Source organism: Felis catus, chromosome D4 (assembly GCF_018350175.1).
Source record: "Felis catus isolate Fca126 chromosome D4, F.catus_Fca126_mat1.0, whole genome shotgun sequence".
NCBI lineage: Eukaryota > Metazoa > Chordata > Mammalia > Carnivora > Felidae > Felis > Felis catus.
Genome location: NC_058380.1, coordinates 24,746,240 through 24,764,669, shown reverse-complemented (window position 1 = coordinate 24,764,669; position 18,430 = coordinate 24,746,240). Strand labels below are relative to the sequence as shown.

General features: G+C 44.6%; 1 protein-coding gene across 2 annotated transcripts in view; it reads left to right on the top strand.

Annotated features, from left to right (window-relative positions):
* The first annotated feature begins 12,049 nt into the window (after positions 1-12,049).
* The window catches only part of FRMD3 (FERM domain containing 3), a 313,991-nt gene continuing 307,610 nt past the window's right edge, over positions 12,050-18,430 (top strand). Inside the window, exon 1 of one of the 2 annotated variants that reach the window (XM_006939122.5) lies at positions 12,050-12,632. In XM_006939122.5, coding sequence (XP_006939184.3) covers positions 12,486-12,632 — 147 coding nt within the window. In that variant the 5' untranslated portion in view covers positions 12,050-12,485. The remainder of the gene's footprint in view (positions 12,633-18,430) is intronic. The other variant, XM_019815813.3, reaches the window with a different exon arrangement.

The following is an 18,430-nucleotide window of genomic DNA, read 5'->3' as shown; positions in this document are numbered from 1 at the left end:
ATAGAATTGCCATATGATCCAGCAATTCTCCTTCTGGATATATACCCAAAATAATTGAAGGCAGAGTCTAGGGTTATTTGTACACCCATGTTCATAGCATTCACAGCAGCTAAAATGTGAAAATAGTCCAAGTGTTCATCAATGGATGAAGGATAAAATGTAGTATACATACGATGGGATATTATTCAGCCTTAAAAAGGAAGGAAAGTGTGATATATGCTACAACATGGATGAACCTTGAGGACATTCTGCTAAGTAAAAAAAGCCATTCACAAAAAAGACTACTGTATAATTCCACTTACATGTGGTACATTGACTAGTCAAAATCATAGAGACAGAAAGTAGAATAGCGGTCACTAGAGGGGGAGGGGAGTAAATTTGGGGAGTAGTATTTAATGTGTATAGCGTTTCAGTTTTACAAGATGAAAAGAGTTCTGGAGATGGATGGTGGTGATGGTTGCATGACATTATCAATGTATTTAATACCACTGAACTGTACTCTTTTAAAATTTTTAATGCTTATTTTTGAGAGTGAGAGCATGAGCAGGGGAGGGGCAGAGAGAGAGGGAGACACAGAAACCAAAGCAGGCTCCAGGCTCTGAGCTGTTAGCACAGAGCCGGACACGGGGCTCAAACTCACGAATCGTGAGATCAAGACCTAAGCCGAAGTTGGATCCTTAAACGACGGAGTCACCCAGGCTGAACTGTACTCTTAAAAATGATTAAGATGGTTGATTTTATGTTATAACTATTTTACCACAATAAGAAATTAAATAACATTAAACATTTAAAGAAATGAAATGTGCAATAAACAAAATAAACAATCAAAACTTTACTTTTCACTTAAATAACAAATTCTGAAAAAAAGTACACAAAATATAAATCCTGCCCTCACATAGCATAAAATACATCCGAATCAATCTTCTGAAATTGCAAAGGCACATTCAATGAGTAGAATTATATTTCTTTATTTGAAAATACAAAGAAATTTCAGCAAAATCCTGAATGTGGCCCACTGAAAATTTCAAAATCAAATAAAAAAATTAAAAACAACAATAATGAAAGGATTAATGAAACAATAGCAAATAATATCAACGATGAAGAAACCACATGTATATTTAAATTAATAGGATCAGGACTAGGAAGATGGCAGCATAGGAGGACGCTGGGCTCACCGCGCGCGTCCTGCTTATCACTTAGATTCCACCTACACCTGCCTAAATAACCCAGAAAACCTCCATAAGACTAGCAGAACGGAGTCTCCAGAGCCAAGCGCAGATGAGAGGCCCACGGAAGAGGCAGGAAGGGCGGCGAGGCGGTGCGCGCTGCACGGACTGGCGGGAGGGAGCCGGGGTGGAGCAGCGGCCCGCCGGCCAAGCAGAGCCCCGAGTCTGGCTGGCAAAAGAGGAGAGGCTGGATGGACTGTGTTCCGACAGCAAGCGCGACTTAGCGTCTGGGAGGTCATAAGTTAACAGCTCTGCTCGGAAAGCGGGAAGGCTGGAGGACAAAGGGAGGGAGAGCTGCTGAGCCCCCTGACAACAGAGTTCAGTTTGGTGGGGAACAAAGGCGCTCGCCAGCGCCATCTCCCCCGCCCATCACCCAGCAAAATCCCAAAGGGAACCAGTTCCTGCCAGGGAAGTTGCTCGCTCCGCGCAAACACCCAACTCTGTGCTTCTGTGGAGCCAAACCTCCGGCAGCAGATCTGACTCCCTCCCGCTGCCACAGGGCCCTAAGGAGAAGCAAGCAGAGCCTGCCCCTCCTGCCCCCGTGCACCTTGCCTACCCACCCCGGCTAATGCGCCAGATCCCCAGCACCACAAGCCTGGCAGTGTGCAAGCAGCCCAGACGGGCCACGCCACCCCACAGTGAATCCCGCCCCTAGGAGAGGGGAAGAGAAGGCACACACCAGTCTGACTGTGGCCCCAGTGGTGGGCTGGGGGCAGACGACAGGTCTGACTGTGGCCCCGCCCACCAACTCCAGTTATACACCACAGCACAGGGGACATGCCCTACAGGTCCGCACCACTCCAGGGAATATCCAAAATGACCAAGCGGAAGAATTCCCCTCAAAAGAATCTCCAGGAAATAACAACAGCTAATGAACTGATCAAAAAGGATTTAAATGATATAACAGAAAGTGAATTTAGAATAATAGTCATAAAATTAATTGGTGGGCTTGAAAACAGTATAGAGGACAGCAGAGAATCTCTTGCTACAGAGATCAAGGGACTAAGGAACAGTCAGGAGGAGCTGAAAACCGCTTTAAACGAGATGCAAAATAAAATGGAAACATCCACGGCTCGGATTGAAGAGGCAGAGGAGAGAATAGGTGAACTAGAAGATAAAATTATGGAAAAAGAGGAAGCTGAGAAAAAGAGAGATAAAAAAATCCAGGAGTATGAGGGGAAAATTAGAGAACTAAGTGATACACTAAAAAGAAATAATATACGCATAATTGGTATCCCAGAGGAGGAAGAGAGAGGGAAAGGTGCTGAAGGTGTACTTGAAGAAATAATAGCTGAGAACTTCCCTGAACTGGGGAAGGAAAAAGGCATCGAAATCCAAGAGGCACAGAGAACTCCCTTCAGACGTAACTTGAATCGATCTTCTGTACGACATATCATAGTGAAACTGGCAAAATACAAGGATAGAGAGAAAATTCTGAAAGCAGCGAGGGATAAACGTGCTCTAACATATAAAGGCAGACCTATAAGACTCGTGACTGATCTCTCTTTTGAAACTTGGCAGGCCAGAAAGGCATGGTAGGAGATCTTCAATGTGATGAACAGAAAAAAATATGCAGCCGAGAATCCTTTATCCAGCAAGTCTGTCATTTAGGATAGAAGGAGAGATAAAGGTCTTCCCAAACAAACAAAAACTGAAGGAATTCGTCACCACTAAACCAGTCCTACAAGAGATCCTAAGGGGAATCCTGTGAGACAAAGTACCAGAGACATCGCTACAAGCATAAAACATACAGACATCACAATGACTCTAAACTCGTATCTTTCTATAATAACACTGAATGCAAATGGACTAAATGCGCCAACCAAAAGACATAGGGTATCAGAATGGATAAAAAAACAAGACCCATCTATTTGCTATCTACAAGAGACTCATTTTAGACCTGAGGACACCTTTAGATTGAGAGTGAGGGGATGGAGAACTATTTATCATGCTACTGGAAGCCAAAAGAAACCTGGAGTAGCCATACTTATATCAGACAAACTAGAATTTAAATTAAAGGCTGTAACAAGAGATGAAGAAGGGCATTATATAATAATTACAGGGTCTATCCATCAGGAAGAGCTAACAGTTATAAATGTCTATGCACCGAATACAGGAGCCCCCAAATATATAAAACAATTACTCATAAACATAAGCAACCTTATTGATAAGAATGTGGTAATTGCAGGGGACTTTAACACCCCACTTACAGAAATGGATAGATCATCTAGACACACAGTCAATAAAGAAACAAGGGCCCTGAATGATACATAGGATCAGATGGATTTGACAGATATGTTTAGAACTCTGCATCCCAAAGCAACAGAATATACTTTCTTCTCGAGTGCACATGGAACATTCTCCAAGATAGATCATATACTGGGTCACAAAACAGCCCTTCATAAGTTCACAAGAATTGAAATTATACCATGCATACTTTCAGACCACAATGCTATGAAGCTTGAAATCAACCACAGGAAAACGTCTGGAAAACCTCCAAAAGCATGGAGGTTAAAGAACACCCTACTAAAGAATGAATGGGTCAACCAGGCAATTAGAGAAGAAATTAAAAAATATATGGAAACAAACGAAAATGAAAATACAACAATCCAAATGCTTTGGGACGCAGCGAAGGCAGTCCTGAGAGGAAAATACATCGCAATCCAGGCCTATCTCCAGAAACAAGAAAAATCCCAAATACAAAATCTAACAGCACACCTAAAGGAACTAGAAGCAGAACAGCAAAGGCAGCCTAAACCCAGCAGAAGAAGAGAAATCATAAAGATCAGAGCAGAAATAAACAATATAGAATCTCAAAAAACTGTAGAGCAGATCAATGAAACCAAGAGTTGGTTTTTTGAAAAAATAAACAAAATTGACAAACCTCTAGCCAGGCTTCTCAAAAAGAAAAGGGAGATGACCCAAATAGATAAAATCATGAATGAAAATGGAATGATTACAACCAATCCCTCAGAGATACAAACAATTATCAGGGAATACTATGAAAAATTATATGCCAACAAATTGGACAACCTGGAAGAAATGGACAAATTCCTAAACACCCACACTCTTCCAAAACTCAATCAGGAGGAAATAGAAAGCTTGAACAGACCCATAACCAGCAAAGAAATTGAATCGGTTGTCAAAAATCTCCCAACAAATAAGAGTCCAGGACCAGATGGCTTCCCAGGGGAGTTCTACCAGAGTTTAAAGCAGAGATAATACCTATCCTTCTCAAGCTATTCCAAGAAATAGAAAGGGAAGGAAAACTCCCAGACTCATTCTATGAAGCCAGTATTACTTTGATTCCCAAACCAGACAGAGGCCCAGTAAAAAAAGAAAACTACAGGCCAATATCCCTGATGAATATGGATGCAAAAATTCTCAATAAGATACTAGCAAATTGAATTCAACAGCATATAAAAAGTATTATTCACCATGATCAAGTGGGATTCATTCCTGGGATGCAGAGCTGGTTCAACATTCGCAAATCAATCAACGTGATACATCACATTAATAAAAGAAAAGATAAGAACCATATGATCCTGTCAATCGATGCAGAAAAGGCCTTTGACAAAATCCAGCACCATTTCTTAATAAAAACCCTTGAGAAAGTCGGGATAGAAGGAACATACTTAAACATCATAAAAGCCATTTATGAAAAGCTCACAGCTAACATCATCCTCAATGGGGAAAAACTGAGAGCTTTTTCCCTGAGATCAGGAACACGACAGGGATGCCCACTCTCACCGCTGTTGTTTAACATAGTGTTGGAAGTTCTAGCATCAGCTATCAGACAACAAAAGGAAATCAAAGGCATCAAAATTGGCAAAGATGAAGTCAAGCTTTCGCTTTTTGCAGATGACATGATATTATACATGGAAAATCCGATAGACTCCACAAAAAGTCTGGTAGAACTGAAACATGAATTCAGCCAAGTTGCAGGATACAAAATCAATGTACAGAAATCAGTTGCATTCTTATACACTAACAATGAAGCAACAGAAAGACAAATAAAGAAACTGATCCCATTCACAATTGCACCAAGAGGCATAAAATACCTAGGGATAAATCTAACCAAAGATGTAAAAGATCTGTATGCTGAAAACTATAAAAAGCTTATGAAGGTAATTGAAGAAGATATAAAGAAATGGAAAGACATTCCCTGCTCATAGATTGGAAGAATAAATATTGTCAAAATGTCAATACTACCCAAAGCTATCTACACATTCAATGCAATCCCAATCAAAATTGCACCAGCATTCTTCTCGAAACTAGAACAAGCAATTCTAAAATTCATATGGAACCACAAAAGGCCCCGAATAGCCAAAGGAATTTTGAAGAAGAAGACCAAAGCAGGAGGCATCACAATCCCAGACTTTAGCCTCTACTACAAAGCTGTCATCATCAAGACAGCATGGTATTGGCACAAAAACAGACACATAGACCAATGGAATAGAATAGAAACCCCAGAACTAGACCCACAAACGTATGGCCAACTCATCTTTGACAAAGCAGGAAAGAACATCCAATGGAAAAAAGACAGTCTCTTTAACAAATGGTGCTGGGAGAACTGGACAGCAACATGCAGAAGGTTGAAACTAGACCACTTTCTCACACCATTCACAAAAGTAAACTCAAAATGGATAAAGGACCTGAATGTGAGACAGGGTTTTGATAAACCCTAGAGGAGAAAGCAGGAAAAGACCTCTCTGACCTCAGCCGTAGCAATCTCTTACTCAACACATCCCCAAAAGCAAGGGAATTAAAAGCACAAATGAATTACTGGGACCTTATGAAGAAAAAAGCTTCTGCACAGCAAAGGAAACAACCAACAAAACTAAAAGGCAACCAACGGAATGGGAAAAGATATTCGCAAATGACATATCGGACAAAGGGCTAGTATCCAATATCTATAAAGAGCTCACCAAACTCCACACCCGAAAAACAAATAACCCAGTGAAGAAATGGGCAGAAAACATGAATAGACACTTCTCTAAAGAAGACATCCAGATGGCCAACAGGCACATGAAAAGATGCTCAACGTCGCTCCTTATCAGGGAAATACAAATCAAAACCACACTCAGATATCACCTCACACCAGTCAGAGTCGCCAAAATGAACAAATCAGGAGACTATAGATGCTGGAGAGGATGTGGAGAAACCGGAACCCTCTTGCACTGTTGGTGGGAATGCAAACTGGTGCAGCCACTCTGGAAAACAGTGTGGAGGTTCCTCAGAAAATTAAAAATAGACCTACCCTATGACCCAGCAATAGCACTGCTAGGAATTTACCCAAGGGATACAGGAGTACTGATGCATAGGGGCACTTGTACCCCAATGTTCATAGCAGCACTCTCAACAATAGCCAAATTATGGAAAGAGCCTAAATGTCCATCAACTGATGAATGGATAAAGAAATTGTGCTTTATATACACAATGGAGTACTACGTGGCAATGAGAAAGAACGAAATATGGCCCTTTGTAGCAACGTGGATGGAACTGGAGAGTGTGATGCTAAGTGAAATAAGCCATACAGAGAAAGACAGATACCATATGTTTTCACTCTTATGTGGATCCTGAGAAACTTAACAGAAACCCATGGGGGAGGGGAAGGAAAAAAAAAAAAGAGGTTAGAGTGGGAGAGAGCCAAACATAAGAGACTCTTAAAAACTGAGAACAAACTGAGGGTGGATGGGGGGTGGGAGGGAGGGGAGGGTGGGTGATGGGTATTGAGGAGGGCACCTTTTGGGATGAGCACTGGGTGTTGTATGGAAACCAATTTGACAGTAAATTTCATATATTGAAAAAAAATAAACTAATAGAAAAAATTGTGAAAGCCTGTGAAAATTAAAAACAAAAGGAAGTATTTTACATTCATCTGAAAGACAAAGCATCTCACTGACAAAAACCAAATGACTAGGTTCAATTAAATTAACTGGATGAATTGTAGTGGTCTAATGAGTAAGTCAAAGTCAGGTGCAATGTGGTATCGCCACTGCTAAGTGCTCTCTGTTAAGTCAATGACACATGGAGTTATATACCCCAAACTAATATTTACTAAATGTGGGAATTTCAGATGGAGCCATATCAATAGTGTCCAAAATATTTTCAATGACCTTTTATTCATTTTGCTTAACAACATATATTAATTTTTTCATAGTTCTGGAGGCTGGGAAGTCCAGTTTTAGGTACCACATAGTTCAGTTCCAGTGAGAGTTCTCTTCCTGGCTTGCAAATGACTGCCTTCTTACCCTGTCCTCACATGGTGGAGATCCATCAGTTTATTTTTTTATTATTTTAGAGAGTGGGGGGCAAAGGGAGAGAGAGAGAGAGGAGAGAGAGAACCTTAAGCAGGCTCCATGCTCAGCATGGAGCCTGACCTGGGGCTCCATCCCAGACCCTGGGATCATGAATTGAGCCAGAATCCAGAGGTGGATGCTTAACTGACTGAGCCACCCAGGCAACCCTCAATCAATTTTTTAATATACTTAATTTTCTAAGAGTATATTTAGGTTTAAAGAAAAAATTTTGCAGAGTTCCTATATATCCTATCTCCTGCCCTCTGCTTCCAGTGTCCCCTATTGTTATCATCTTTGCCTTTTCCAGAACATCATATGGTTGGAATCTTACAGCCCGTAGCCTTTCCAGGTTGGCTTCTTTTGCCACGAGGTTCTTCCACGTCCTTTTGTGGCTACATAGCCCATTTGCTTTTATTGCTGAATAATATTCCATTATATGGATGTACATAGTTTATTCACCTATTGAAAGACATCTCAGATGCTTCCAGTTTTGGCAATTATAAATAAAGCTGCTATAAACATTTGTGTGCAGGTTTTTGTGTAGAGATAGTTTTCAACTCCTTTGGGCTACTACCTAGGAACCAATTGCTGGATTATATGGTAAGCCTTTGTTTAGATATGTGAAAAACTACCAAAATGTCTTCAAAGTGGCTGTATCATTTTACATTCCCATCAGTGATGAATGAGACTTCCTGTTGCTCCACATCCTTGACCCAGGCACCCCCTCCCCCCCTCCGCCCCCATCATCTCCCATGTAAATCAGGGAGCTCCTTTCAAATTTTTTTTTTTCAACGTTTATTTATTTTTGGGACAGAGAGAGACAGAGCATGAACGGGGGAGGGGCAGAGAGAGAGGGAGACACAGAATCGGAAACAGGCTCCAGGCTCTGAGCCATCAGCCCAGAGCCCGACGCGGGGCTCGAACTCATGGACCGCGAGATCGTGACCTGGCTGAAGTCGGAGGCTTAACCGACTGCGCCACCCAGGCGCCCCCAGGGAGCTCCTTTCAAATGCAATGTCTTTCACAGCATCCCTAGTCACAGGGAAGAGCCACCATGGTAGTTAAAGATTGCTCTGCTTCCTTCAGCAATGATTCTCTGAAAGTCTTTTGGAGGTCCCCTCCAGAGACAAGGTTACAAGAAAGGTGAGTTGGCTACATAAGAAAACCCATTTCAATATTTCCTTCTTCTTGATTCTAAGGTTCTTTTCTGTACAACAACCAGGATATTTCCTTCTCATTTTCATTTAGCTAAGTCTGGAAGTCAGTCAATTAATTAAAAAAATTTTTTAACTTTTATTGATTTTTGAGAGATAGAGAGAGGCAGAGCATGAATGAGGGAGGAGCAGAGAGAGAGGGAGACACAAAATCCAAGGCAGGCTCTAGGCTCTGAACTGCCAGCACAGAGACTGATGTGGGGGCTCAAACCCACAAACTGTGAGATCATGACACGGGCTGAAGTTGAACGCTTAACAGACTGAGCTACCCAGGTGTCCCTAGAAGTCAGTCAATTAATTTAGATAGTACACTGAAACCAGAGTCATTGGAAAGAGCACTCATGTGGACAAATTTAGGTTTATTTACACACATCCTTTTCATTTTAAATTAGTAACACCTTGCTATTCTTTCTATTCTTGGAGACGACTTTGTAATTGGCCTCCAAAGATGGGCCTGAATCTGATTCAAGTATTAACAGTGGTAGTATTCAGAGGTGGTGGGCCAGGGGTGGGGACGAAATTGGCTTCCCTTTCCAAGGTAACTGCCTCAGGTGAGGTCAGAATAGGGTCTTCAAACAAGGCAGGAACAGCCTCATTCTGTAAAGGGAAAGGCTTTGCTTCTGTTGCCAAAGGGATCTTGGGAGTTTGAGTTACTAGGAATTATCCAGATCCTCTTTAATGGTTCCATTTCTATTCCCAGATTCCCACTCTTTTCTCAATGATAATTATCTCCCACACATGAAATCTGGTGAGGCTGATAATTCAATTGATTTTGTAATTTGGTAAGTTCAATTAAGAAAAAACTCTTTTAGCTCTGTTGTAGAAAGACGCCCCTAAGCGGCCCAGTTTTAAAGTGATCTCTTGAGTTCATTCTTTGAATTCCTCTTGCTCTTCATGTTATTTTTTGACCACGGCTGCTTGGTTTCCCAAAGCCTCGTCTTCAATGCATACTTCAATCCAAGTGAACATATGTGGTAGCTTACCTAGGTGTTTTCCCATATATGCCAAAGGTTTCCAGAGCCCATACCTTTATACTAGCTGAACTCGGTCCTCATCCCAAACCTGGTCAGCTAACCAGTTCTAGATTTTTCTTGATTCTTCTCATTTCCTTAAAATGCTGTTGCTTGCAATCTCACTTGGGGTGATCTTTGTTCTTTCCTCTTTCCTACTGTCCTTGCTGGTCTCATTCTGCTTCCTTGAAATTTGAGATAACAATTTTGGGGTATTGAGCATGACTGATTTGAAGCCAAAAGTCATTATAATAAGGATAGACAAGTTTGTACTGTGTTGGGTGGTGACTTTTTTTTTTTTTTTTTTAAATCTTATATCTGTTCTTTGGGTTAGGAGAGATGATTCAACCCCAGTAGCAGGTGGGGTCCATCACTGCCACTTCATACAGGCATATGGGGTTTTATAGACTATAATCTGCCCTCCATGGGCCATGTCTCATCCCAGCTTCTCGGCCACCTGTGAGATGGGCAGAAGAAGCACAGATGTGCTCACCTTTGAAGTTGAGAAAAGAAATGAAAAGACTTCCCCAAGACCCCCAGGATTGGCCAGGAGCTGGACGAAGAATCAAATCCTCATCTTCCCAGACCCTTCATACTGACCTCCCTGGTATGCCCTGCCCTAATATTCACCAGCCCAGGGCAAGAGTGCATATGGAGGTCCACACACTATTATCATATTTAAAAGCGATAATATGGGGCACGTGGCTGGCTCAGTGAGTTAAGCTTACTTTGGCTCAGGTCATGATTTCACAGTTTGTGGGTTGGAGCCATGTGTGGGGCTCTGTGCTGATAGCTCGGAGCCTGGAGCCTGATTTGGATTCTGTGTCTCCTCTCTACCCCTCGCACTTTCTCTCTCAAAAATGAATAAACATTAAAAAAAAAAAAAAAGCAATAATCAGGCTGTCGACTGTTAAATAAAATATACTGTATCCTCCTGTCTTGACAAATTGTCACAATTTGGAGTTTCCAGAAGCAGATACAGAGACTGGATTTGGCCATAGGGTATTTATTAGTGATCAACATGGGGAGGAAGCAAGAGCAGGCAGAGGAAGAAGTCCGACATCAAAGCAGGCGCCACCAAACCACAGCCAACCCCAGAGGGTGTCCTAGAGCATATACAGCCCATCAGAGTGTACCAAGGTTAGGAGAAATGGCCGGGCTTCCCTCCCACACCCTTGGGACAGGGCATACCTTTGGATGAGGGGAATCTTGTACGGCTGACAGCTAGGCAAATCCTTCCTCTAACAAATACTCCTTAATAATGACTTGTTCAGCTCTGAAAGGCCAGCAGGGTGAGAGGCCCTTCTCTTCCTGCTCCTGAATGTGCCTGCCCCAACATCCAACCTCTATCTACCTGCCTCCACACGCGTCCCTTGGCCACCCCTTGGACTTAAGGCCACACCACAAACGGGTTTGGTCTACCCTGGGGAAGACAGAGGCAGCAGATCCCCTAGCCCCAACACCCTGGAGGTGGGCAGGGAATTCTAGGGTCCCCATTACCCAGGAATTGGTCTAAAACGGAACCGGACACATCTCCATTCCTAGGCAATGGGTCCGGGGATGGGGTGGGTTGGGTGAGGAGTGGGGCGAGAAGGAGACAGATCCCTAAAGGGGGACTGGCAGGATAGGGATCCTCTTGCTTAGGTCTAAGGTTCTGCTACCAAAGATCACACGGACATGTTGAGAGTCATAAATGAGAAATTTCTTAAGAAAGGCTCAGATTAAAAAAAAATTTTTTTTTTAAAGTAAACTCTACCCTCAACGCGGGATCGAACTCACCACCCACAGATCAAGAGTAGTAAGCTCCGCTGACTGAGCCAGCCAGGCATCCCTGATTTCTTTCTTTTCTTTTCTTTCTTTCTTTCTTTCTTTCTTTCTTTCTTTCTTTCTTTCTTTCTTTCTTTCTTTCTTTTCTTTCTTTCTCTTTCTTTCTTCTTTTTTATAAGGGAGATGAACTCCCAGTTAATATTAAATAAAATAAAGGCTTTTTAAAAATACCCATGAGTATAGAGATTGTCACTATTAGCCATAATCCTGGGGTAGCCATACCAGGGCCTCATGCCACTTTCGGGGGGAGGGGGGTTCGTCCTCGGTCCAATAATCCTCTCCCGTGGTGGAATCCTCCCTGCGGGTGTAGGTCAGGCTCGCCCTCCACCGCCCCCCCAACCCCACATTCGGGTCCCTGGGGGCGAGAAGAGCTGGGCGCTGTCGGGCGCGTGGGGGAGCCAGGGCAGGGACGAGCGTGACCAGGAGCCAGAGCGATCGCGGCCAGAGAGGGAGGAGGCGGCCAGGCCCAGCCTGACGCAGCGGCGGCGGCGGCGAAGCAGGCCACTGCCAGGGCACTCGGGCCACCAGCGCCAACCTTCCCCGCCTCCTCCTCCCGCGGCTCCCCGCGCGTAGGAGTGAGTGCGTCGCGCGCCCGCCCAGGGTCACGGGCCCGGGGCATCCTCTGCACGCTAGCCCGGGCGGAGGGAGGCGCAGGAGCGCGCGCGACGGGCGGAGGCGGGGAAAGGAGCCGGCGAGGCGGAGGCGAGGGAGGGGAGGGGAGGAGGGACCCGCCCGCCGCGCCCCGGCCGCCGGGCATGTGTGGCCGCAGGCGCCCGTCGCCGCCGCTGTCCCAGGGCTGAACCGCACCCGGGTGTCCGGGACGGTGTGTGCGCGAGTGTGTCTGTCCGCGCGGGCGAGCGCCACGCCGGCCCCGAGCCTCCCGCTCGCTCCCCCGGGCCGCGGTGCATGTTCGCCTCTTGCCACTGTGTGCCGAGAGGCAGGAGGACCATGAAAATGATCCACTTTCGGAGCTCCAGCATCAAATCGCTCAGCCAGGAGATGAAATGCACCATCCGGCTGCTGGACGACTCGGAGATCTCCTGCCACATCCAGGTGCGGGCTGCCCCTGACGAGGGCGCGGGGGCCTCTGCGGGTGGGCGTGCGCCGGCACGGGGGAGGAACCCGCGCGAGGGCCTGCTGGAAAGCCAGATTTCTCTTTCCCCGCCCTGTGAGACTGGGAGCAGTACCCAGGGATGGGGCGCGTTATCCGCGCTGGGGCCCCTTCCCTGGCGTGCAAGCTGCGCGCACGTCTCGCTGCGCCTAGGATGGGGGCGCCGGGCAGCTGCTCCCTGGAAGAGACTAACCCCTCTGTCCCTTACCACGCCACGAAACGGGAGCTCAGAGAGCCGAGAGGGACACCTGCGTGTCGCCCATTCTTTCTTCCCTTCCTCCACGTGGAGAAGGCATGCACCAGCTCGGGTTCACTCATTTCTCTCGGGCTCCCAGGCTCCGAAGGTGCCTCAGCCCTAGGGACCCACTTTCACTCCCTGCCGCCCTCCTACCGATGGCCTTTACTTCTCCGCGTGGGGCAGCGGGGAAGTTTCCCGGGAGTGAGAGCGGCTGGACCGACCTAGGCTCCAGCCTTGAGGGATGGGGCGCGCGCTACGCGGATTCCCCAAAAAGAATCATGAAATCCGTGTGTTTCAGAGAAAGGAAAAGGGCTGTGAGACTCTCAGAGAGGGAGCCTTGCAGGACCTGGGTCCGGGGAAGAAGTGCCCCTTGGAATCTTGGTGGACAGTGCTCCTTCCCAAGTTGGAGAAGCAAGAGTTCTTTGGGCGAAGGTAGCTTTCCTGGCAGCCTCATTCTCGGGTAGTAAGTGCTTTTGAGCTTGCAGGAGATGTAGTGTGAGCTGCAAGGGTGTGTGTGTGCGTGTGTGTGTGCGCGCACACACACACGCACGCACACTTTCGGTGAGCGTATATGTAGGCAAATGGGTGCCCTCTCCTTTGACCCACTTGGCGCGCACAATCTGGAAAGGTCGTGTCAATGCTCAGCACGATTAGCTTCTGACTTTTAAGTCTGTTTGCTTATTTATCTCGGGGATTTCCTCTCTCTCCTACCTGAGTTTTGAGGCTCCAGGACTGAGCTGTTTTTTTAAATACAGAGCACACTACCGAGTTCCGTTGGGAGATGAATGGGGGCAGCGTCTCTCAGCGGCAGGAATAGGTCTCTGGCTGTGTTAACCCCTAAATGAATGAGTGAATGAATGAATGAAGGGTTTTTCCCGTTTATTTGTTTGTTTGCCAGTGGGAGTTTGTGACACAGACAGTGGCGACTAATCGCAAGCTGACAGCGGGACAAGTTTCAAGGCAGGAATGTGGTGCCCCATGATCTCCCAGGAGAGTAGGCTCCTAGTGAATTTTCTGGAGGATCTTGAATTTCATTCTGAGCTAAGCAGTGCTGCTAAACTTAATAATAAAAGGATTAGCAGGTGAGGCAGTTTTTTTTCCTGCCTCAGGGTTGCACAGAAACCTTTGGCATGTACTGTTTTGTGATCCAGAGATAGTTGTTTGAGCACTTTGCTTTAGGTCCTAGAATGGATGTACAGAACCTTTAACCCACATTGAATATGTAAATATTAGAGGGACCAGCAGCAGAGTGGCGATGTTGAGCTCTCCTCTGCTCTCAGTCCTCTGTGTGCACAGTCCTGTTCCACTTGGAGTTGACACCACTGGGTTTTATCTCCTTTGGGACTTAGTCTTCCTCAGAATAGATAAGTAGTCCCCAAAGGACATGTATTTGTTGCCTGGTGTCCAGGGAAACAATAAATGGTAGCAGGTCTAATAATAGTTTGGAAAGTTAAGAGTCTGTATGGCCCAACCCATGCCAAAGAGGTTAATGTGCTATATTCCAAAATGTTGACTTTGGAATTGCTTAAAAGTCAAATGTTTCATTTTGTGGCACATCTTTTTTCTGCTCCTTCTGCCTCCAAATGGTGATTATTATTTAACCAATTGAAATGAATTAAAGATCCTATATTGAGAGTTTTGGACCTTCTGCCTTCCTAGACTTTTTCAAGTCCAGGAATTGAAATTGCACTTCTGGGTACAGGGTCACAGAGAACTTTCCATTTGTTTAAAGTTAGAACAAAATGGTATTTTGAAAAAAGAACTATTGGAGTTATTAGTACATGCCCTAGGGAATCCATCCCTTCATCTTTCCTGGCTTGCCTTTCCCCTCTGTTCCAGGGAATCACAAAGATAAAGAAGTATGTGCACTGTCACATTCATCCTCCCTCCAAAATCTGCACAACATATGAGTTATGAAGGGTTTTTGTTTTTGTTTTTGCAAAACAACAGCTTTTAATTATTCTTTTCCAAATTAGATAATTGGAGTGCTTATTGACAAGGAAAACTTTCAAAGAAACAACCTAATGGCCCCAGTGTCAGCTGCCTGGTATCTGTTCCAGGGGAGCTGCTGAAAGTCACTTGCTCTGTCTCTTTCCACGGAGTTTAGGATGTTGTCCCATCACGTCATTAGGGTATGACTGTTTAGGGCTGGGGAAGAGGAATTCCGAGTGGACAGGGAGCAAAAAGAGAGTGTAAGGCACCAGACGGAGGCCTGGGGAGAGGAAGGAGTTGCCGAATACTCCCTACTAGGCTTTTCCAGCTGAGCCAATCCTTGAAGTCTGGACAGTGTAGAAGGACATGTGTTAACTCTTACCTCTTTTATTCAGTCTTTCTGCTTCTAGCAGAGTGGAGTCCTAGCTAGCCACCTCCCCCATTGTATCCACTTCCCTCCCCCCCCCCCCCCAGATGCTGGCATGGTTATTCATAACTCCTTCTAATGAACTTGTCATTTTTCAATACTGACTTTTATTGAGTAAAACGTAGACTTTTCACATGATACACTCTTTAGCAAAGCCTGGTAAACATGGTGGATGTCATTGGAATTGGCTGGGGACTTTGATTTGTGTTTGAACAGAAACTCTAACATAGTGCTTAACACACATTAGGCACTCAATAAATATTTATAAATGTAGATTGAATAATTTCCTTTGTAGATTGTTAAATTCGCAGGGTAGGAACATTTTGTTGAGGTTGTTGTTGTTCATTAAGGATTCCCCAATACCTGAAGGAGTAGCTGGCATATAATTGTGTTCGATAAACACTTGTTGATTGAATGAACGCCCAGTATTTAATCTAGCTCATTACCTATCAGCGTGACAGTAGCATGACAACACTGGATTGGGAGATACATGGTTTAATTATGTTACCAACCAGTTTGGTGACAAGGAGCAAGTCACTTGACATTTGTAGTCAGTGTTTCCTCTTTTGTAAATTAAGGGAGTTGGGTTAGATGGATGGTTCCAATTTAATAAGTTTGGTTTAATCATTACCTAGACCAGTTGCACTGGAGTGGAACACTATTGTTAACAAAGGGGTTGGATACACTTCATCTCATGATTTTCTTCTCTCCCTTTTATTGATGTTATTGTGTTATTGAGTATCACCTCAGTTTTATACATAATGGAAAAGAGGCCTATAGAGATTATGCAATTTGGGTTACCTGGCAACGAAGTAGCTTAGAACCCAGGTTGTTGGACTAAAAATGCAGAGCTCTTCCTTCTCTGTAGCTGCCTCTTGAGACTTGAGAGTTAGGGTGCTTTCGGCTGCAAGTGAGAGAGTGGCCAAGTTGAAGTGGATTAAATAATAAGTACACTAAGTGTCTTCTGTAACGAGAAGTCCAGAGGTAGGGCAGTTGTAGAGTTGTCTGGTGGTTCTGCATGGACCCGGGTGCTTTCCGTCTTTCCACTCTGTCATCCTCAGCGCATCAGCTCTGTTGCTTAGAGTGGTCATATCATAAGGTGGCTGCGGGCATTGTGGGTGTGATGTGGATGTGTCAGGCACTACTGTATCCACGATATAAGAGGTGGTACTTCCTCGTGCATTTCTTTTTATCCCAGAAGAAGACCTTTCCTAGAGGCCCCCCTCAGTCTTCCTGTCAGATCTTGTTGGCCAGGACTGGATCATACACCCGTGCCCTAGCTTCAAAAGAGTCTAGGAACATGTGCGTCTGGTAGCTTCGCTCTTCACTGTCTATAGTGGGAGGCGGGCTTTGACCTTATGGAAGCAATGGAGAAGTGTGTGTGTGTGTGTGTGTGTGTGTGTGTGTGTGTGTGTGGTGGGGGGGTACTCGCACGTGCATGTCTGTGGTCTTTCTGAGGCAGGGAGAGCTGTTGCGTCTTTCAGAATTGGTCAGATTGAGTTGCAATTATTGTTACAATAAAATTGTCAGAAGAGTTTAATGAGCTGTTATGTAAGCCATGGCTTACTGGAGGTAACCTTTGTATGATCATATTCCAGAATAGGAAAAATTGTTGGATTGTCCTTTGTTGCTTGTGTTGTTAAATGGCACTTCAGTCCTTACTGAACTGGTGGGTTCTGGGCAGCTCCGAGTCATCTAATGTCGCAGAGGCACAGCTGGTAGAGCTCTACTGTTGTTGAAGTGGCCATAGGGCGAAGAGACTGAGAGCTTATGTTCTGGAGTACTACTTGCTTGGGTTGGAACCCTGGCTCGACCACTGCCTAGCCAGGTGACTTTGGGCAAGTCACTTTCCCAATTTGGGTCTCAGTTTGCTCATCTGTAAAGTGGGGATAACAATAGCAGAGACCGCATGGGCTTGTTGTAATGCTTGGTACCTGGCCCCTAGTAAGAGCTGAAAAAATACTGACTGTTATCTTATTATTATTATGTGAAGCTATAGTCGGGGTAATTCTAAGTAGTGGGGAGGCTTTAGCTTAGGCTCTAATGTCTTTAAGCCTAAATTCCATCATTTTATGATTATGTAAGACCTTAAACAGGTCCCTATGCCTCCTGTTGTCCATCTGTGAAATAGGCACAATAATTCTTTGTTGCCAGCCTCCATTGGGTTGTTGAGATGACGTATATGAGAGCATGTTGTAAAGGTTAAAACATCACCCAAATGTAGAACACTATTCTAATTAATTTATCTGGGGGAAAAAAGAGAGTAGTTTATTCCTTTTTTTCTCATCTGTTGGAACAGCAACTGGATGATTGCATGCAAACATTCACATGTGCTGAATATCAGGCCCCACGATGGTCCTGGTGATGAAATCCAAGCTAGGTCCAATCGACAGCCACACCTCTTCTGATAATAAGGACACTCTAACACTTTTCTCTATCAGACTCATCCAGAATGCCATTAAGAGTCCACTAAAAATCAGACACAAAAGGAAGAGAAGGGGGAGGCACTTTGTGAAATACTGTGGCCCCACTCTGACGTTTTTAAGCCTAGATTATATGGGCCAGCTCTTTATATTAAGTATGTTGTGAATAAAAAAGTAATGTTATTTCAATGGTCTGCTAAGATCTTATCTCTTGATGTCCTCAAAGCAAAGGCAAAGTGTATTGACTGCAGAGTGAATGTAATATCATTGGCTCCACATCATTTGGACAGTATATCAGCTGGGTGCTTGTAACGACATCTAACAAATTCTAATTCAAACTGACTTTAACATTAAGGACACTTGCTGGATCATATATCCAGAAGTCTTGAGTTAAGGGCTTCATTCAAGGATGATCCTGCCTTCTTTTTAATTTTTTTTAGATGTTTATTTATTTTGAGAGAAAGAGATAGAGAGCGAGCAGGGGAGAAGCAGAGAATCCCAAGCAGGCTCTGCAATGCCACCTGAGAACCTGATGTGGCACTTGAACTCACAAACCGTGAGATCATGACCTGAATGGAAATCAAGAGTTGGATGTTTAATCCCCTGAGCCACCCAGGCGCCCCCATCCTGCCTTTTGTAAGGCTTTATCCTCATACTAGCAGGGAATGGTTATGGTAGTGTCAGTTCTCACCTTCTCGTGGGACACCCTCCAGAGGCAGA